At 41.5% G+C, this 16,777-nt stretch overlaps 1 protein-coding gene across 1 annotated transcript in view; it reads right to left on the minus strand.

Annotated features, from left to right (window-relative positions):
- The window catches only part of LTV1 (LTV1 ribosome biogenesis factor), a 43,340-nt gene that overhangs the window by 8,110 nt on the left and 18,453 nt on the right, over positions 1–16,777 (minus strand). Inside the window, exons 6-9 of the mRNA XM_076198889.1 lie at positions 15,539–15,767; positions 5,617–5,838; positions 2,629–2,833; positions 511–635 (exon numbers count right to left, since the gene is read on the minus strand). Of these exons, the coding sequence (XP_076055004.1) occupies positions 511–635; positions 2,629–2,833; positions 5,617–5,838; positions 15,539–15,767 (781 nt within the window). The remainder of the gene's footprint in view (positions 1–510; positions 636–2,628; positions 2,834–5,616; positions 5,839–15,538; positions 15,768–16,777) is intronic.

The raw sequence follows: 16,777 nt of genomic DNA on the forward strand, positions 1-16,777 counted from the left end.
GGGGGTTCACTGAATAAGTGAAGCAGCCAATTGGTGTGGATGTACTTCGTCTTGCTACACTGCTTCTGACCCAGGACAGTGGGCAGGATACAGGGATGACCGATCATCTATGCGGAGCTAAGATGAGAGGGAGCAAAATGTGGTGGAGGGGAGTGGAATGGGTAAGAGTAGTTACATGACTTTGACTTAGCTACCTCCCTTACAAGGGGGTAAAAACTCTTAGTATATAGACAGATGGGGTAGGGGTGGTGGGGCTGCCAAATAATGAAATGATGGGGGTAAACCCCTTCCTGATATCAGGCCTTGCTGTGGAAGTACTGCGTCTTGGGGTACCGAGTCTGACCCAACCAACCAATGGGGCAGGGGACAGGGATTATTCTTCATCCACAACGTGCTAAGATGGGTGGGAGAGAGAGAGAGAGAGAGCAAGGGGGGAAAAGGCCATAAGCTGTACATACATATGTATTCCATAACTAAGACCCCTAACGGGTAAACCAAGTTTCAAGTTACCCTGCGAAGCTCCTTTAGTGCTTTCTTTCGTGTCCGTCGTTCTTCTGCTGTTTCTCCTGGAGGTCGTATACTGATAGTGCTCATACTTGTGATAAGTGTTGCTGTATCTAGGTCTTGCTTCCCATCTGGAAGAAAAAAATAGATAAATAAAAAATAAAGATAAGAGAACTAAGATATCTTTAACAAATTTGATTCCTATAACAGGTGGTATTTTTATTTCTATTATAGCTGTTGCCTATTTCATTCTTCTTTGTGTCATCACTTCAATGAAGGGAATAAAGGCTTTCTCAATTAACCCTTTCTGTGAAACCAAAAATACATGTAGTAGTCCTGTAAAATCCATTTACACCCTTGCCTTCTTATACCTCTTGCACTCCTGCGGGGCAGATACTCAGTCAGTGGACTGGGCTCAAGGTCTTCTATTAACTCTATCTCATCTACTTTTCCACATAAGAAGACCTGACACTACCAACTACTCCCCTCCTGCTACTATTATATGCCGGTGACAGAGAAATGGTTTTACACTAATACAATTGTCAGTCAATCAGTCTGCTACCTCACATTTCTCTTGTAGGAGACTCAAGACTCCCAGGTAATTGGCAAATCACTCTAATATTGTGTTGTTGTCTAGGGATTGTTAATATGGGGCACTGTAGAATAAGATGATCTGTGTCTTCTGGGTGGTGGTTGCATCTAGGGCAATTTGAGTCTGTGGTAATGCAATCTGTGTTGACACTTTTATTGTTGGATGATGTCCTGAATGCAAGTGTATGTATTGTTCTTACTTCTCTTGAGAGAGATTTTTCTGTGGGGCTGATGTCTGGAGAAAAAATGAACAGAAGAGTTAGAAGAATTACTCAGAGAAGAAGAGGTGGAGGAGGAGGAAGAACAAACACAAGAGGAGGGAACACAGTAAGCATGGATGCTAGACAAATTAGGAGAAATACCAAAAAGCATGAAGAGCATCTCATCATGTCTTATGACCCATCCCTTGACAGGACCATAAAAATGAATAATGGGTTTGAAGCTGTATTCACTCCCTACAATGTGAAAAGGAACAGCTTCCAATAAACCATGTATTTGTGTGCAGATGTCCTATTGGGATGATTTAGGTGCATCCTGTTATGACGTCAGTGCTTTATTCTGTACTGTTTGTAAACTGTTGTGAAAGCACAGTTGGGGGTGGTTCTTCTGAATTGTTTGAAGATATCAAGTTTTTCTTTGTAATTGTACGTGCCTGTGATGGATTTTTGTAGGTTTATTTTCATGAGAAATAGGCATCTGGGAATGGATGCAACGAGGAGACTGAGGGGATAATCACGCCAAGGGCACTGTAAGGAGCAAAGACTTGGAATTTAAGGGACACAGAGGAAAAATATAAATGAGTTTGAGATGAAATGTCTGAGAGGTATGGTAGGGGTTACAAGGTTGGAGATAGTGAGAAATGAAGAGTTGAGGAGAATGGGGGTGGAAAAGTAGATGGTAGATGGGGCTGATAAAAGAGTATTGTGATGGTTTGGACACATGGAAAGAATGAAAACAAAGGTGGGGGGAATGAATTTGAAGGGGATGACTGAGGATGAGATGGATATATGGGGTGAAAGGAGTCTTGAGCAAAAGGGGAATGTCTGTTGAGCAAGGAAGGGAAAAGGCAGGAGATAGGGAGGAGTGGAGAATGAATGTGTACAGATGATGCTCTGATGCAAGGACGGGAGGGGGGAGGGTAGGGAAAGCTTATTTGTGAATGATATTTTGATGCAGCCCGAAGGGATTTTCCTCTGGCTTCTCTTTTTCTGCACGAAGGGGGGGTCACCAATTAAATGAAGCGGCCTTGCTTTGGATATACAGTATCTTACTACACTGCTTCTGACCCACAGCAGTGGATGGGATACCGGGATGAGGTGCTAAGATGAGAAGGAAAGGGGGATGGGAATGAAATGGGTGGGAGTGCGTACATGCCTTTTGACTTGGCTATCTCCCTTGTAAGGGATATAAATATAGATGTATATATACATCTATATCATATGGCATATGTAGGGGCATGGGTCCATTTTAGTAACCAAATCCAATCATAACATATCAAATCAATAATAGAACTTTTACACAGGTTGTGCCTACCTTCTGCATCACGATCTAGCTGTGCTAAAGCCCTCTTAGTTAATCCGCCCCTGTGTTCCACGGGCATTCCAGTTCTTGGATCAACAGTGATACGTTTCTTTGGCTTGTCCTCAATCAGCTTTGGATGATTGTAGATGTTCGAATAGGTGGACAGTATGGTTTCACAATCCCATCTCTCACTAGGTTCTTCCTCCAATACAGCCACCTTAGAATAAATAAAAAGAATAAGTAAATCCTATGTCAAAGCATCAAGAATTGGTTATGAAAATGGCTGGATGATGACATGACACAGGGAACACTAAAAGAAAACTAAAAATTGCACATACTATACAGATGGTAGTGTGATGCATTGTACATTAGGCATATGATGCTGTGCACAAGAATTTGACTTGTATTGAAGAGGTTAAAATGCTATTGAACCGAGCACAATATAGTCCTCGTGGGAGACTTTAATTACAATGAGATTGGCTGAGAGAAGTAAGAAGCAAATGCCAAACCATGTTACATATAGCAACAGAGAACAGAATGACCCAATGGGTAAAAGAAGTGAATAATACGAGGGGATGACATTTCCACGAGGTTGGACCTGTTACTCACCAAAGAGCACCCAGACATCATTAACTCTTTGAAATACCTTTGCCCCAAAGGAAAAGGTGACCATGTAAGATGGGGATATAGAACCAAGGAATGAATCAGAGAGGCAAGGTAGACTTAATTTCTTTATATTTACAACATGGGAATGAGCTAACATGTACTGAAGATTTGTGGAAAGTGGATGCAACACTTTACTTTTTTAGTTAAGTGTTGCATGAGGGGGTGGGGATGGGGGGGTGAGGGAGTATGTATGAGAAATAAATTGATGCAGCCTGAAGGGATTTCTCCCCATCTTCTCCTTTTCTGTCTGAGGGGACGGAGAGGGGGGGTCACCAAATTAATGAAGCAGCCTTGCTCTGGATGTGCTGGTCTTGCAACACTGCTTCTGACCCAGGGCAGTGGACAGAATGCAGGGACGACCAGTCATCTAGGAGGTGCCAAAATGTGAGGGAGGGAAGAAGGTGGAGTATGTAGGGGATGGAATGGGTGGGAGTGGTTTCTATGCCTTTTTCTTTTTGGCTACCCCCATGTAGGGGGAAAAGGCCTTTGGTATATGTATGTATGTGAGATGGCTAAATAACCCAGGGATGCGGTTTGGGGTAAATGGACTAAGAGAAGAATCAATAGACCAAAGGAAGCTTACAAACTAGAAATGAAGACACAAGATTCCACTGGGAGAAGGAAAGAAATCTTGAAGAGGGTATTATAGATACATACATATATATACCAAAAGCTTTTTTTCCCCCTTACAAGGGAGGTAGCCAAAAACCAAGGCATAAAAACCACTCCCATCCATCCCATCCCCATCACACTCCACTCTCCTCTACTTTAGATCTGGATGGTCACATGTGTCAAACTACTAAGGCTTTTACTCAGAAGTGATTGATGTACTACAAGAGGGAGGGCTGAGAGGACCGTGTGTCCCTCCATCTAGAGAAGGCTTTGGATAAAGTACCTCACAGTCAAGATAAGAGGGAAGCAAGGGTGATGGATGGGAGTGCAATGGGTGAGAGCGGGTGCATGCCATTGTCTTGACTATCTCCCATAACCATTTCAGTACGAGTCAAATTCTCACGTGCAGTATCAGCTGAAGGGAGACCAGTCTGTAATTTGTTGGGTCTTCCTTGTTTCTCCCTTTATATATTGGTACGATATTGGCATTTTTCAAGTCTTCCACTATTTTTCTTCTTTGAGTAAGCAGCTTATTACCTTATATACTTTGTCTATTACTGTGTGCATATGTGTGTGGGTGATCTAAAACTTTTTTGGTAAACAAATATGTCTGTTGTCTTTATTTTTTGAGGAGGAGAACAAGGGTGAAAAGGGAGTTGGGAGATAGGACGGTTTGGACACATGGAAAGAATGAGTGAAGAGAGATTAGTAAAAGAGGTATGGAAGGCAGATGTGGAGGGAGTGAACATTAGGGGACATCCTAGGATGAGATGGATGAATGGGGTGAAGGGGGCTTTGGGGAAGAGGGGAATGTCTGTTGAGGAAGGGTGGGAGAGGACAGAAGACAGGGGTGAATGGAGAATGGTTGTATTTGGATGATGTTGTGATGCATGAGGTGGAATGGGGGGTGAGGTAGTATGTGTGAGCAAAATTTGACACAGCCCAAGGGGATTTCTCCCCGTCTTCTCCTTTTATGCATGGGGGGACTGAGAGGGGGGTCACCGATTTAATGAAGCGGCCTTGCTGAGGATGTGCTGTGTCTTGCGACACTACTTCTGACCCAGGGCAGTGGACAAGGTGCAGGGATGACCCGTCATCCAGGAGGTGCTAAGATAAGAGGGAGGGTGGAGGGGAGTGGAGTGTATTCAGGGATGGAATGGGTGGGAATGATTTTATAACTTTTTCTTTTTGGCTACCTCCCTTGTAAGGGGGAAAGAGCCTTGGTATATGTATGTATGTATTTTTTTTTTTTATTTAGGAGGTGCTAAGATAAGAGGGAGGGTGGAGTGTATTTAGGGATGGAATGGGTGGGAATGGTTTTATGCCTTTTTCTTTTTGGCTGCCTCCCTTGTAAGGGGGAAAAAGCCTTGGTATATGTATGTATGTATATTGATAAATATGCTGACTGACTTTACTTTTTTGCATATTCACTATCGTATTGAACAAAATGGTTATGCTGCCCACAATCCTCATTCTCTCAGTTATCTGGCCCCTAGTGAAAAAAGTTTGGTAACCCCTGGACTAAAGCAATGTTACATCATGTGCAGAGTGCACTAGGAGTGAACATGTCCTTTTCCCATGTCTTGCCACCTTGCTTTATGAGTAACACTTAATTTGGTGTGTGTGCATAGGGGAGGTAATGAAATAGATTCTGGATTAAAATCTCTCTCTCTCTCTCTCTCTCTCTCTCTCTCTCTCAAAAAAAAAAAAAAAAAAACATACCTCTTCAAGTTCTTCCTTCTCTCCTAGCTCCTCTTTCCTTCTCTGCATGTCTTTAATCCAATTAATAATCCACTCCTGATCATCAATGGCATCATCACGTTTTAATTGCTTCAGTGACCGTTCTACTGCCTGCTTGAACAGTGGTGAATTCTCGGCAACAAAACCAGCAATGTCTTCTCCATCCAGGGCACCAACATATTCTTCATCATACTCCTTCATAAACTGGAAAGCAATTTCATAAATTATCAATGAAATCCATACCTGTACTAGAGTAATGATTGCATGGTGACTATTATGAGGCACCCCCACAGACCAGAGCCACACATTCATCTATATTAGAGAAAAACCTCTACTCAATGGAGATGAAATGCTTCTTTACTACAACTGTGTCCCTCCTTTCTGTTGTCCCTCTGACCCATTTCTTTACCACTTCTATGACTACCTCTTCCTTCTCTGATACCTGTGGTGGTGAGAGAATGGGGAGAAGAATGCTGCAAACATGTCCCATGTATGTCATGGAGGGCAACTAAATGGGAAGGAGTGAGGGAACTGAAGATGCTGCACTGTATTTTTCTCCTACAAAAAATCAAAGTAGGGACTGAGAGGGCTACAACCATAACCATAAAATTTGTGATGTATTACAAATGAAAGCAATAGAAAAAATTAATTAAGTCTATTGGTATTTCCTGCCATGGCTCAGCACTGTTATGCACTACACTACCAAGATATATAAAGCTTTCCAAGACCTCAATGTCCTCTAGTCAAGCAGCATGGTCTGCTTTTGTCCAATGCAGGCGTAAGGGTATTTCCCCAAAACGCTGGCAAGGCCTTATGTTCAAGCAGGTGTAGCCTGGAAGCCTGGTCTTTGGGTCACTAGAAACAAATGAATGTTCCTTGGGAGGATCCGAGACAATGAATAATATCTTGATAATCTGAAGATGGAGTTCTGCTTGCTCTACATGCGTGTGTGTACACACAGGACATCGAAGTGGTCAATGACAGATGCTCAGCCAGTTATCCTCACTGCCCTCAGTTAGATTGGTACTTATGGAAGATAAGAAATAAAACAAGGCCTTTTTCAGAACCTTGGCATGAAGATACATACACATAATGTTGGAATATTTGTGGTATCAGGAAATACTCATGAATAATATGAAATAGACTTAATTGTATGAGCATGTGGAAGTGGATACCATTTCCATTCACCCTAGTTCAAATGTTTTCTGATCTTCACCCTTCTTGGGATGAACATCCCCATGATTCAAGCTTGTATAAATAGTTCCATTAATAGGTCAATATTGGAATCTCCTCATTTTGTCCTCTTTGGCTCTGACAAAACGCTCCCGTATGATCTTTCAGAATTACCTCTCATTTACAATTTCAATGATTATGTCATGGTCAAAGGAGCAAATTTCAATCATTTTTTCAAAAGAATACATAATACTCTTCATCAAACTAAGGATGAAATGGTCCATTTGGATAACAAATCAATTGAAATATAAACCACAAGTGAGGATGGAGCCTTTATTAGTACATTTCACTTGTTACAGCTTTTTCAAGTACATACTAGTCTTAATAACTGAGATTAAATAAGAAGAACTGGGGGAACAGGGGAGGGAGAGAAAGGAGAAGAGAGGGAAAGGGGTCACTGAATATTAAGAAAAGTTAAGGAGGTGGACCAAATGTCTGGGAACAGGAAAGGTTAAGGATAAGATGGAACAATTGGCTGAGTAAAGGACATTAACTCACAACTGAGGAACAAAAGGAAGAAGAAAATAAGAAAGGTGGGCAAATGTCTACAGAGGGGGTTGGGGTTGGGGTTGGAGGGCAACTAAGGAAGGCTTAAAATTTTAGGAGCAATGGGTTTTAAAGAAATTAGGTGGTGTGAGATATTAAACATGCCCTGGTTTTGTTCAATTGTGTTGGTTCCTTGTATGACGGCTGCTTCCAAACATTTTCTATGGATCTTGTTGGGTTCATGTACTAAAAGTTCTGCATTTTCCCAGTCCATCAAGTGGTTGGTACTGTTCCTGTGTGCAACACACGCATTGGTGGTGACATCATGGCGGACGTTGTTGTAGGTTTCTCCGACAATTTCATTTACCTGTTTATCAGGAGTCATATCTTTTGTGATAATTACTCTCAGGTCTTTTTCAAAACTCACTTTCTTTACTTCCTTTGTATTGATTTTATATTGTCCTGATGTCCTTTCCCCCCCCCCAAATTCCATGCTACATTTCTTTATGTTGAAGTTCACTTCTGATTCCATTCCCAAACCCTGTTCAGATCTCTCTGTAGCAAGTCCGTGTCACTACTTTCCTCAGCAGTTTTGTGTAATCTGCAAAGAAGTTCATGTAACATTCTACACCCTCATCCATATCATTTATGTAAATAGCAAACATTATCGGAGCCATTACTCCCTGCGGGACACCACTAATAATTTCTTCCCTTGTAGAACTGTTATATCTGAGCACTATTCTCATTTTCCTTTCATGTAAGAAATCCTTCCGCCATTTCAAGTTTTCCTTGTATCCCACCTATGGTTTCCAGTTTTCTTAATAATTTTTTGTGTGGTACTTTATCAAAAGCTTTTTGTAAATCTAGGAAACCACAATCTGCCCATATATCCCTTTCTTGTATTATATCTGTCTTGAATAGAAACAGATCAAATTAGTGCCACATGACCTTCCCTGTCTAAATCCAAATTGTCTCAAGTTTAGTATATTGTTCTCCAGGTATTTTGTCCACCTATTTTTGATAACTTTTCACAAATTTGGGCTTCTGTACTTGTAAGGGAGACTGGTCTGTAATATGTTGGGTCTTCCTTGTTTCCCCCTTTATATATTGGTACAATATTGGCATTTTTCTATTCCAGTATTTTTCCTTCTTTGAGTGAGCAGTTTATTACCTTATATACTTTATCTAATAATCCATCTTTACATTCTATTAGTTCTTTACATTCTTTTACTATCTAGTTTGTAATTCCATCCAGGCCATGCGATTTCCTGACATCAAGGTTCATTTTTTGGTCCATTAATTCTTTTCTTGTTACAATTATTTCTCTCATGGGGGATCTCTCTTCACTCCTTTCATCCCAATGCTGTATATTTTCTCTCATGAACAATAACTTGAAGTGTTCATGATTTCAGCCATTTCTATATCTGTGTATTCTACATTCCCTTGGCATACTTCATACTTTTACTGTTTTCTGTTTTTTTGTTTTTTTTTTAGTTTACTGTTCACGTATCTATAGAATAATTTTGTCTTTTTCATAGTTTCTTTTTTCCTCCCAGCATACTTTTACATATTCATTCTTTAGATTGATATATATTTGCCACTTTCCAGATTTTTTTTTATATCTTTTCCAAGCTTTATCTCTTCTATCTTTTGCTTCACTACACCTTTTGTTAAACCAGCACTTAAGGGCGAACGCGACACCTGGGGGGTGGGGGGGGTGAATTTGGTCAAGATATAGCATTTTTCAAAACTGTGTTCAAAATGTTTGTACATTTAGAAATAAATCCCGACAAATAATTTTCCAGTGGCGCGCAATTTAAATGTCTTGGGCGGGGGTTTAAATGGATGGAGTTAAAGGCACACCCCACACTAGAGGGGGGCGTGCCACTTAGGACCTTCAGGCGCATCGAATAATGTTGAAATTCGATTGAATTTACGCTCACCCAATGCTTCAACGGCCACTATGAGGGCGGAGGGGAAGGGAGGAAGGTGGAGGGATAGCTCTTGCCAACTTAGAGCTCAGTTACCTACTAGCTTCGAAAAAAAAAAGTACGCATGTCTCATGAGCTCTCCTGGCAATATATTACCTTAGCTAGTACATATTACTCATTAGTACAGTCATCATGGGTAGCAAAAAGAACATCTACAATGACAAAAAAAACAACAGTTAAAGATGGCAAACAGTCAAAGACGACTAGCCTAGACCTCACCACCTCTCACTCCACCACTGCCCTCACTTCCACCTCTCTCAACATATGTAGCCAGGTTCTACACCATGAAGTACTTTATACATCTCGAATAAGCAAGAAAATTAGATATTAGTTATGAAATTGTACAGAGGGGAGATAAGAATGAATGTGAATTTATGATTGTGGAGAAGAGCAGTTTTTTGCCCGACTTTACCAGAAGTAAAAATTACTATCGATGGTTCGTGGAGTAAGAGAGGATTCACTTCCAAAGGCACCCACTGCTGGTTAAAATAAACCTCTTTCCAATGATTTAGATACCCCAAAGACCCCCAGCAGTGAGGTTTCATATGAAGAAACAGACAAATGTGCAAAAAAGCAAAATTATATGATGGTGTCGTCTGTGCGTTGCCACTACTGTGATATAATTATACTTTAGTTTTTCATTATTTAAAGTACTTATAATTAAAATATGTTGATGATTTTTACTGTACTTATCCATTATAAAATAAGAATTAAGCCATGAAAAAATCAGTCAAATTGGTGAAACTATAAGCAAATTACAGATACATTTATATTTCAAGTCGTCATATCTCCATTCAATATTTTTTTAACTTTTTTTTTAATCATAAAAAATCTAAAATACATCAGATTTAGATGAAACTTACAGGAAATATTACATTTAGTAACTGCCAGTCATTCAAATATTTTGAATAAGATGAAAGAGTTAGGAGTAATAATGGAAACAAGACCAAAAAAATGTCATTTTTCACGATTTTTGCCGGACATTAAAATTGAAATGCCTGTATGCAAAAGTATAAAGGAAATTGTTCAATTACTCAATGACTGGCCCTAGGTGTGCCTACTGACTAATCATAGCCAAAATATAAAACAAATTGGTCCACGTATTATGATGCTCTACACTTTTAAATGTTGCTACTGATATATGTACATGTGTACATACATCATTCTGTTTCACCTAAAATGTAGGCAACATGGATACATATTTACCTGAGAAGTTTCAGCTCTTTACTCTAAATAGTTTAGAAAATGACCCCTAGGTGTCGCGTACCCCCTTAATACACCTTCCTGTTTTTATCTTGGTTCATATTTATCCACTCCTTTGTTGTAGATTTCCTTTAAAATCATACATTTCTCTTCCATTTGTGTCTCCTTATTATAAAACTTTTCCCAATTCGCTTTTTGAAAGAAATTTCCAAGTTTTCCAAAGTCCACTTTGTTATACATCAGTCCTCCTTTTCTATATTTCTCATTTCTTTCCATATATATTTCCTCTTTTAGTTCAAACTCAGTATGTGATCACTTCCCAATTGGTGTTTTATATTCAATTTCATTCACAATTTTAGGCTCTGATGTAAATATTAAATCTTCATGCCAAGGTTCTGAAAAAGGCCTTCTTTTTATTTCTTATCTTTCATAAGTACCAATCTCACTGAGGGCAGCATCTGTAATCAACTACGGTACTTTAATGTCCAGTGTACACATGCACGCACACATGCATATAAAGCAAGCAGAACTCAAACATCTTCAAACCAACTCTCAAGATATTCTTCATTGTTTCAGATCCTACCAAGGGACATCAACTGTTCCTAGTGGCCTGAGGACCAGGCTTCCAGGCAACACTTGCTAGAACAAATGAAGCTGCTAGCACTTGAACAAAAGGCCTTACCAGTGTTTCCAGGAAACACCCTGGTGCCTGTGTCGGACAAAACAGACTGTCATTGTCACTGTATGGGGCAGAAACATGGAACATAAGAGAGGAAGAGAGGAGTTTGAATGTGTTTGAGATGTTTGAATGTGTTTGAGATGAGGTGTCTGAGAAGTATGATGGGGGTTACTAGGCTAGATAGAGTGAGAAATGAGGAGGTGAGGAGGAGAACAGGGGTGGAAAAAAAGCTGGGAGATAGGGTTGATGAAAGAATATTAGGATGGTTTGGACACATGGAAAGAATGAGTGAAGAAAGACTAGTAAAAGAGGTGTGGAAGGCAGATGTGGAGGGAGTGAACATGAGGGGACATCCTAGGATGAGGTGGATGGATGGGGTGAAGGGGGCTTTGGGGAAGAGGGGAATGTCTGTTCTGTTAAGGAAGGATGGGAGAGGACAGAAGACAGGGGTGAATGGAGAATGGTTGTATATGGATGATGTTGTGATTGCATGAGGTGGAGTGGGCGGGTGGATGGGGGTTGAGGTAGTATGTGTGAGCAAAATTTGACGCAGCCCGAAGGGATTTCTCCCTGTTCTCTCATTTTATGCAATGGGGGGATGGAGAGGGGGGGTCGCCGATTTAATGAAGCGGCCTTGCTGTGGATGTGCTGTATCTTGTGACACTGCTTCTGACCCAGGGCAGTGGACAGGTTGCAGGGATGACCCGTCATTTGGGAGGTGCTAAGATAAGAGGGAGGGTGGAGGGGTGTGGAGTGTATTCAGGGATGGAATGGGTGGGAATGATTTCATGCCTTTTTCTTTTTGGCTACCCCTCTTGTAAGGGGAAAAAAGCCTTGGTATATGTATGTATGTATGTCATTGTCACTCGACCAAAACCCTTTCTCTTTATGTACCGATCATCATATGGAATCACTGTCAATTTGTACATACATACATACATATACCAAGGCTTTCCCCCTTACAAGGGAGGTAGCCAAAAAGGAAAAGGCATAAAACCATTCCTACCCATTCCATCCCTAAATACACTCCACACCCCTCCACCCTCTTATCTTAGCACCTCCTGGATGACAGGTTATCCCTGCACCTTGTCCACTGCCCTGGGTCACAAGCAGTGTCACAAGACACAGCACATCCACAGCAAGGCCGCTTCATTAAATCAGCGACTCCCCCCCCCCCTCCATCCCCCCATTGCATAAAAGGAGAAGACGGGGAGAAATCCCTTCGGGCTGCGTCAAATTTTGCTCACACATACTACCTCACCCCCCATCCCCCTGCCCATTCCACCTCATGCATCACAACATCCATATACAACCATTCTCCATTCACCCCTGTCTTCTGTCCTCTCCCATCCTTCCTCAACAGACATTCCCCTCTTCTCCAAAGCCCCCTTCACCCCATCCATCCACCTCATCCTAGGACGTCCCCTCATGTTCACTCCCTCCACATCTGCCTTCCATACCTCTTTTACTAGTCTTTCTTACTCATTCTTCCCATGTGTCCAAACCATCCCAATACTCTTTCATCAACCCTATCTCCCAACTCCCTTTCCACTCCTGTTCTCCTCCTCACCTCCTCATTTCTCACTCTATCTAGCCTAGTAACCCCCATCATACTTTTTAGATACCTCATCTCAAACACATTCAAACTCCTTCTCTCTTCCTCTCTTATGTTCCATGTTTCTGCTCCATACAGTGCTGTTGGCACAATCACTCCTTCATACAGTCTCCTCTTAGCATCCATTCCCAAATGTCTATTCCTCATTACACTCTAATCCACCAAGGCATTTACTCTCTTCTCTCAATCTACATTCTACCTTCACCTCCACTCCACCCTTTCCTGCCACATTTGCACCCAAGTATCTAAAACTATCCACTTCCTCCAGTCGCTCTCCCTTAATGCTCACTTCCAGTCTACTGCCACTTTCACCCCTTGTACATCTCATCACCTTACTTTTACCCACATTTATCTTTAGCTTTCTTCTATCACATATTCTCCCAAACTCTGTTACCAACTTCCTCAATCCCTCCTTCGATCCTGCCACAAGCGCAGTGTCGTCCGCAAACAACAGCTGGCTCACCTTCCACTTTTCTCCATTTTCTTTAACCATCTCCAATCCCTGACCCACTACCCTTGCATGTACCTCTCACACTACCCCATCCATGTATAAGTTGAACAGCCAGGGCGACATAACGCATCCTTGATGAAGTCCCACCTTTACCTCGAACCACTCACTCTCTCCATTTCTAATCCTGACACAAGCTCTACTACTCGCATAAAAACTCTTGACAGCTCCTAGAAGCTTTCTTCCTATCCTATATATTTGCATAACCTCACACAGTGCCTTTCTGTCTACCCTATCATAAGCCTTTTCCAGATCCATAAAAGCCCAAAAAACATCCTTCCACTTTCCTATAGCTTTCTCACATATCTGTCTTACCACAAAGATCTGATCTACACAACCTCTACCCGTCCTAAATCCACACTGTTCCTCACCAATTACTCCTTCTGTTCCTCTCCTAATCCTCTCAATCAAGATCCTCCCATAAGCCTTCCCAACTACACTTAACAAGCTAATTCCTCTGAAACTACTACATTCACACTTGTCCCCTTTTCCCTTGTAAAGAGGAACTATACAGGCACTCCTCCAGTCCTCCGGCACTCTACCCTCTCTCCAGCAAACATTAAATAACCTCACCAGCCAGTCCACCATCACTGTACCTCCTTTTTTAAGACATTGTGCATGGCATCCATCCAGACCAGGTGCCTTACCTGCTTTCATCATCTTAATAACTGCCTTCAGTTCATCCTTCCTTATTTCTCCTCCATTTTCCTCACTCATCACGGTCATTTTCTTAGCATTTCCCATTGCAGCTATCTTTCCCTCCCTATCCTCCTTCACATTTAGCAACTCCCTAAAATATTCAGCCCATCTTCCCCTTCGAGGTTACTTCGGAGGTTGCATTGTATGTATACATACATATACCAAGGCTTTTTTCCCCCTTACATGGGAGGTAGCCAAAAAACAAAGGCATAGAAATCATTCCCACCCATTCCATCCCTATCACACTCCACTCCCTCTTATCTTGGCACCTCGTGGATGATGGGTCATCCCTGCATCTCACCCACTGCCCTAAGTCAGAAACAGTGTCGCAAGACACAGCACATCCACAGCAAGGCTGCTTCATCAAATAAGCAACACTCCCTCTCCATCCCCTCATGCAGAAAAGGAGAAGACGGGGAGAAATCCCTTCGGCCTGCATAAATTTATTTCTCATACATACTCCCCCACCTCCCACCCACTCCCCCTCATGCATCACAGCATCATCCATATACAACCATTCTCCATTCACCCCTATCTTCTGTCCTCTCTCATCCTTCCTCAGCAGACATTCCTCTCTTTTGTAATGCCCCTTTCACCCCATCCATCCATCTCATCTTAAGATGCCCCCTCATGTTCACTCATTCCACCTCTCTTTTACTAATATTTCTTCATTCATTCTTTCCATGTGGAACCATCCCAATACTCTTTCATCAACCCTATCTCCCAACTCCCTTTCCACCCCATTCTCCTCCTCACCTCCTCATTTCTAAATCTATCCAGCCTAGTAACTCCTATCATACTTCTCATGCACATTATCTCAAACATATTCTAACTCCTCTCTATGTTCCATGTTTCAGCCCAGTACAGTGCTGTCAGCAGAATCACTCCTTCATATAATCTCCTCTTTGCATCCATTCCCAAATGTCTATTTTTCATTACACTTTTTAATCCCTCTAGGCATTTACTTGCTTCTCTCAATCTACATTCTACCTCCACCTCCACTCCTCCCTTTCCCGCCACGTTCACACCAAAGTATCTAAAACTATCCACTTCTTCTAGTCTCTCTCCCTTAATACTCACTTCTGGTCTGCTGCCACTTTCTTCCCATGTACATCTCATTACCTTACTTTTACTCACATTTATCTTCAGTTTCCTTTTTTCGTAAACCTTTCCAAACTCTGTTACTAAATTCCTCAATCTCTCCTCTGATCCTGCTACAAGCAGTGTTGTCAGCAAACAGCAGTTGGCTTTTCTCCCATTTTTCTCCGTTTCTTTAACCATCTCCAATCCCTGACCCACTACCCTTGCATTTACCTCTCACACCACCCCATCCATGTATAAGTTGAACAGTCAGGGTGACATAACACATCCCTGACGAAGTCCCACCTTTACCTCGAACCACTCACTCTCTCCATTTCTAATCCTAATACACATATCTTTTAAGATATATTTACAAATCCTAGTAAAATGTAAATTTCCAAAATCCTTACCATTTCTTCAAATCGGTCATCTAGGGTGCTCATAAGCTGTGTCCTCTTTAGAACTGAGGATGTAAGTGAGTAATCTGTAAAGTGAGACTTGTTCTCCTCTGAGCGGAAGGTCAATGCAGGTCCACCGAGACGTCCCAATGTGTCTCGTGCTTCTGAGTCATCATCATCTGAATCATTAAAATCGCTGCTGAAATCTCTTTCCTCATCTTCATCAATAACTTTGGGTTTTCTGTAAAATCAAAATAGTACATTTGTAAGCTTATTCTTGTAGTTACATATAAGTGTATGTATATATATGTGTGTGTGTGTCTATTTACCTAGTTGTATCGTATGGGAAGGGGAGCTATGCTCATGGTGTCCCATCTCTGTATCTCAGAGTCTATTAAATGCTGTAAGTGATACTAAAAAGGGGCTGCAGCAGGGTGAGGTTAAGTAGGCCCTGGAAGGAGAAACGAGTACTGACAGACAGCAGCTATAAAGTGATAATCTAGAAGAAAGTAGAAAAGATGAGTAATATGGCCACTAGCCTGAGTCATGGCATTGGTCCCCCCTTGCCCAAATTTGAGGTAGGGTCACTGGCATGTGTGCCCCAGACAACATCGAGCTAATGAGTGAGGATCACTCCCAGTCAGTTCGTCAAAGTTTGTTAGCTGTTCTCCTTTCCTGCTCACGAACATACCACAAGAAATAAATGAATAACTATATATTTTTGTGTGCTTCTCTCCTCCACTAAACCACTGGCTACAAGCTACCACAGTGGTGGAAGTGAGGGATTAGTAACACATGTTATATGAACTCCCACACCAAGTACACACTACTGAGCATTTCTTACTCACTGAACACTCTACAAATACATATAACATATCTACCCAATGAACACAAGGGAGTTATTTTCAAGATGGCTAGAAATAAAAGATCCAAGTTGCACCATGCCCAAAATGCAGTGAAACATATGCTTAGCACTTCCCACTGCAACTACCTTTCCCTCCCTATCCTCCTTCACATTTAGCAACTCCCTAAAATACTCTGCCCATCTTCCTCTTACTGCCTTCTCTTTCATTATCATCTCTCCATCTGCATCTTTTACCTTTTCTTCTCTACTTGATTCACCTCCTCTTCCTCTCTTAATTTCTTTCCAAAACATCTTTTTATTACTTTCAAAATTTTCTGTCATACTCTTATCCCATTTCACATCTGCTCTCCTATTGGCCTCCTTTACCTTGTGCTTTACTTCTTTTT

The sequence above is a fragment of the Oratosquilla oratoria genome, chromosome 15, assembly GCF_046742065.1.
Source record: "Oratosquilla oratoria isolate Oo_2021 chromosome 15, ASM4674206v1, whole genome shotgun sequence".
NCBI lineage: Eukaryota > Metazoa > Arthropoda > Malacostraca > Stomatopoda > Squillidae > Oratosquilla > Oratosquilla oratoria.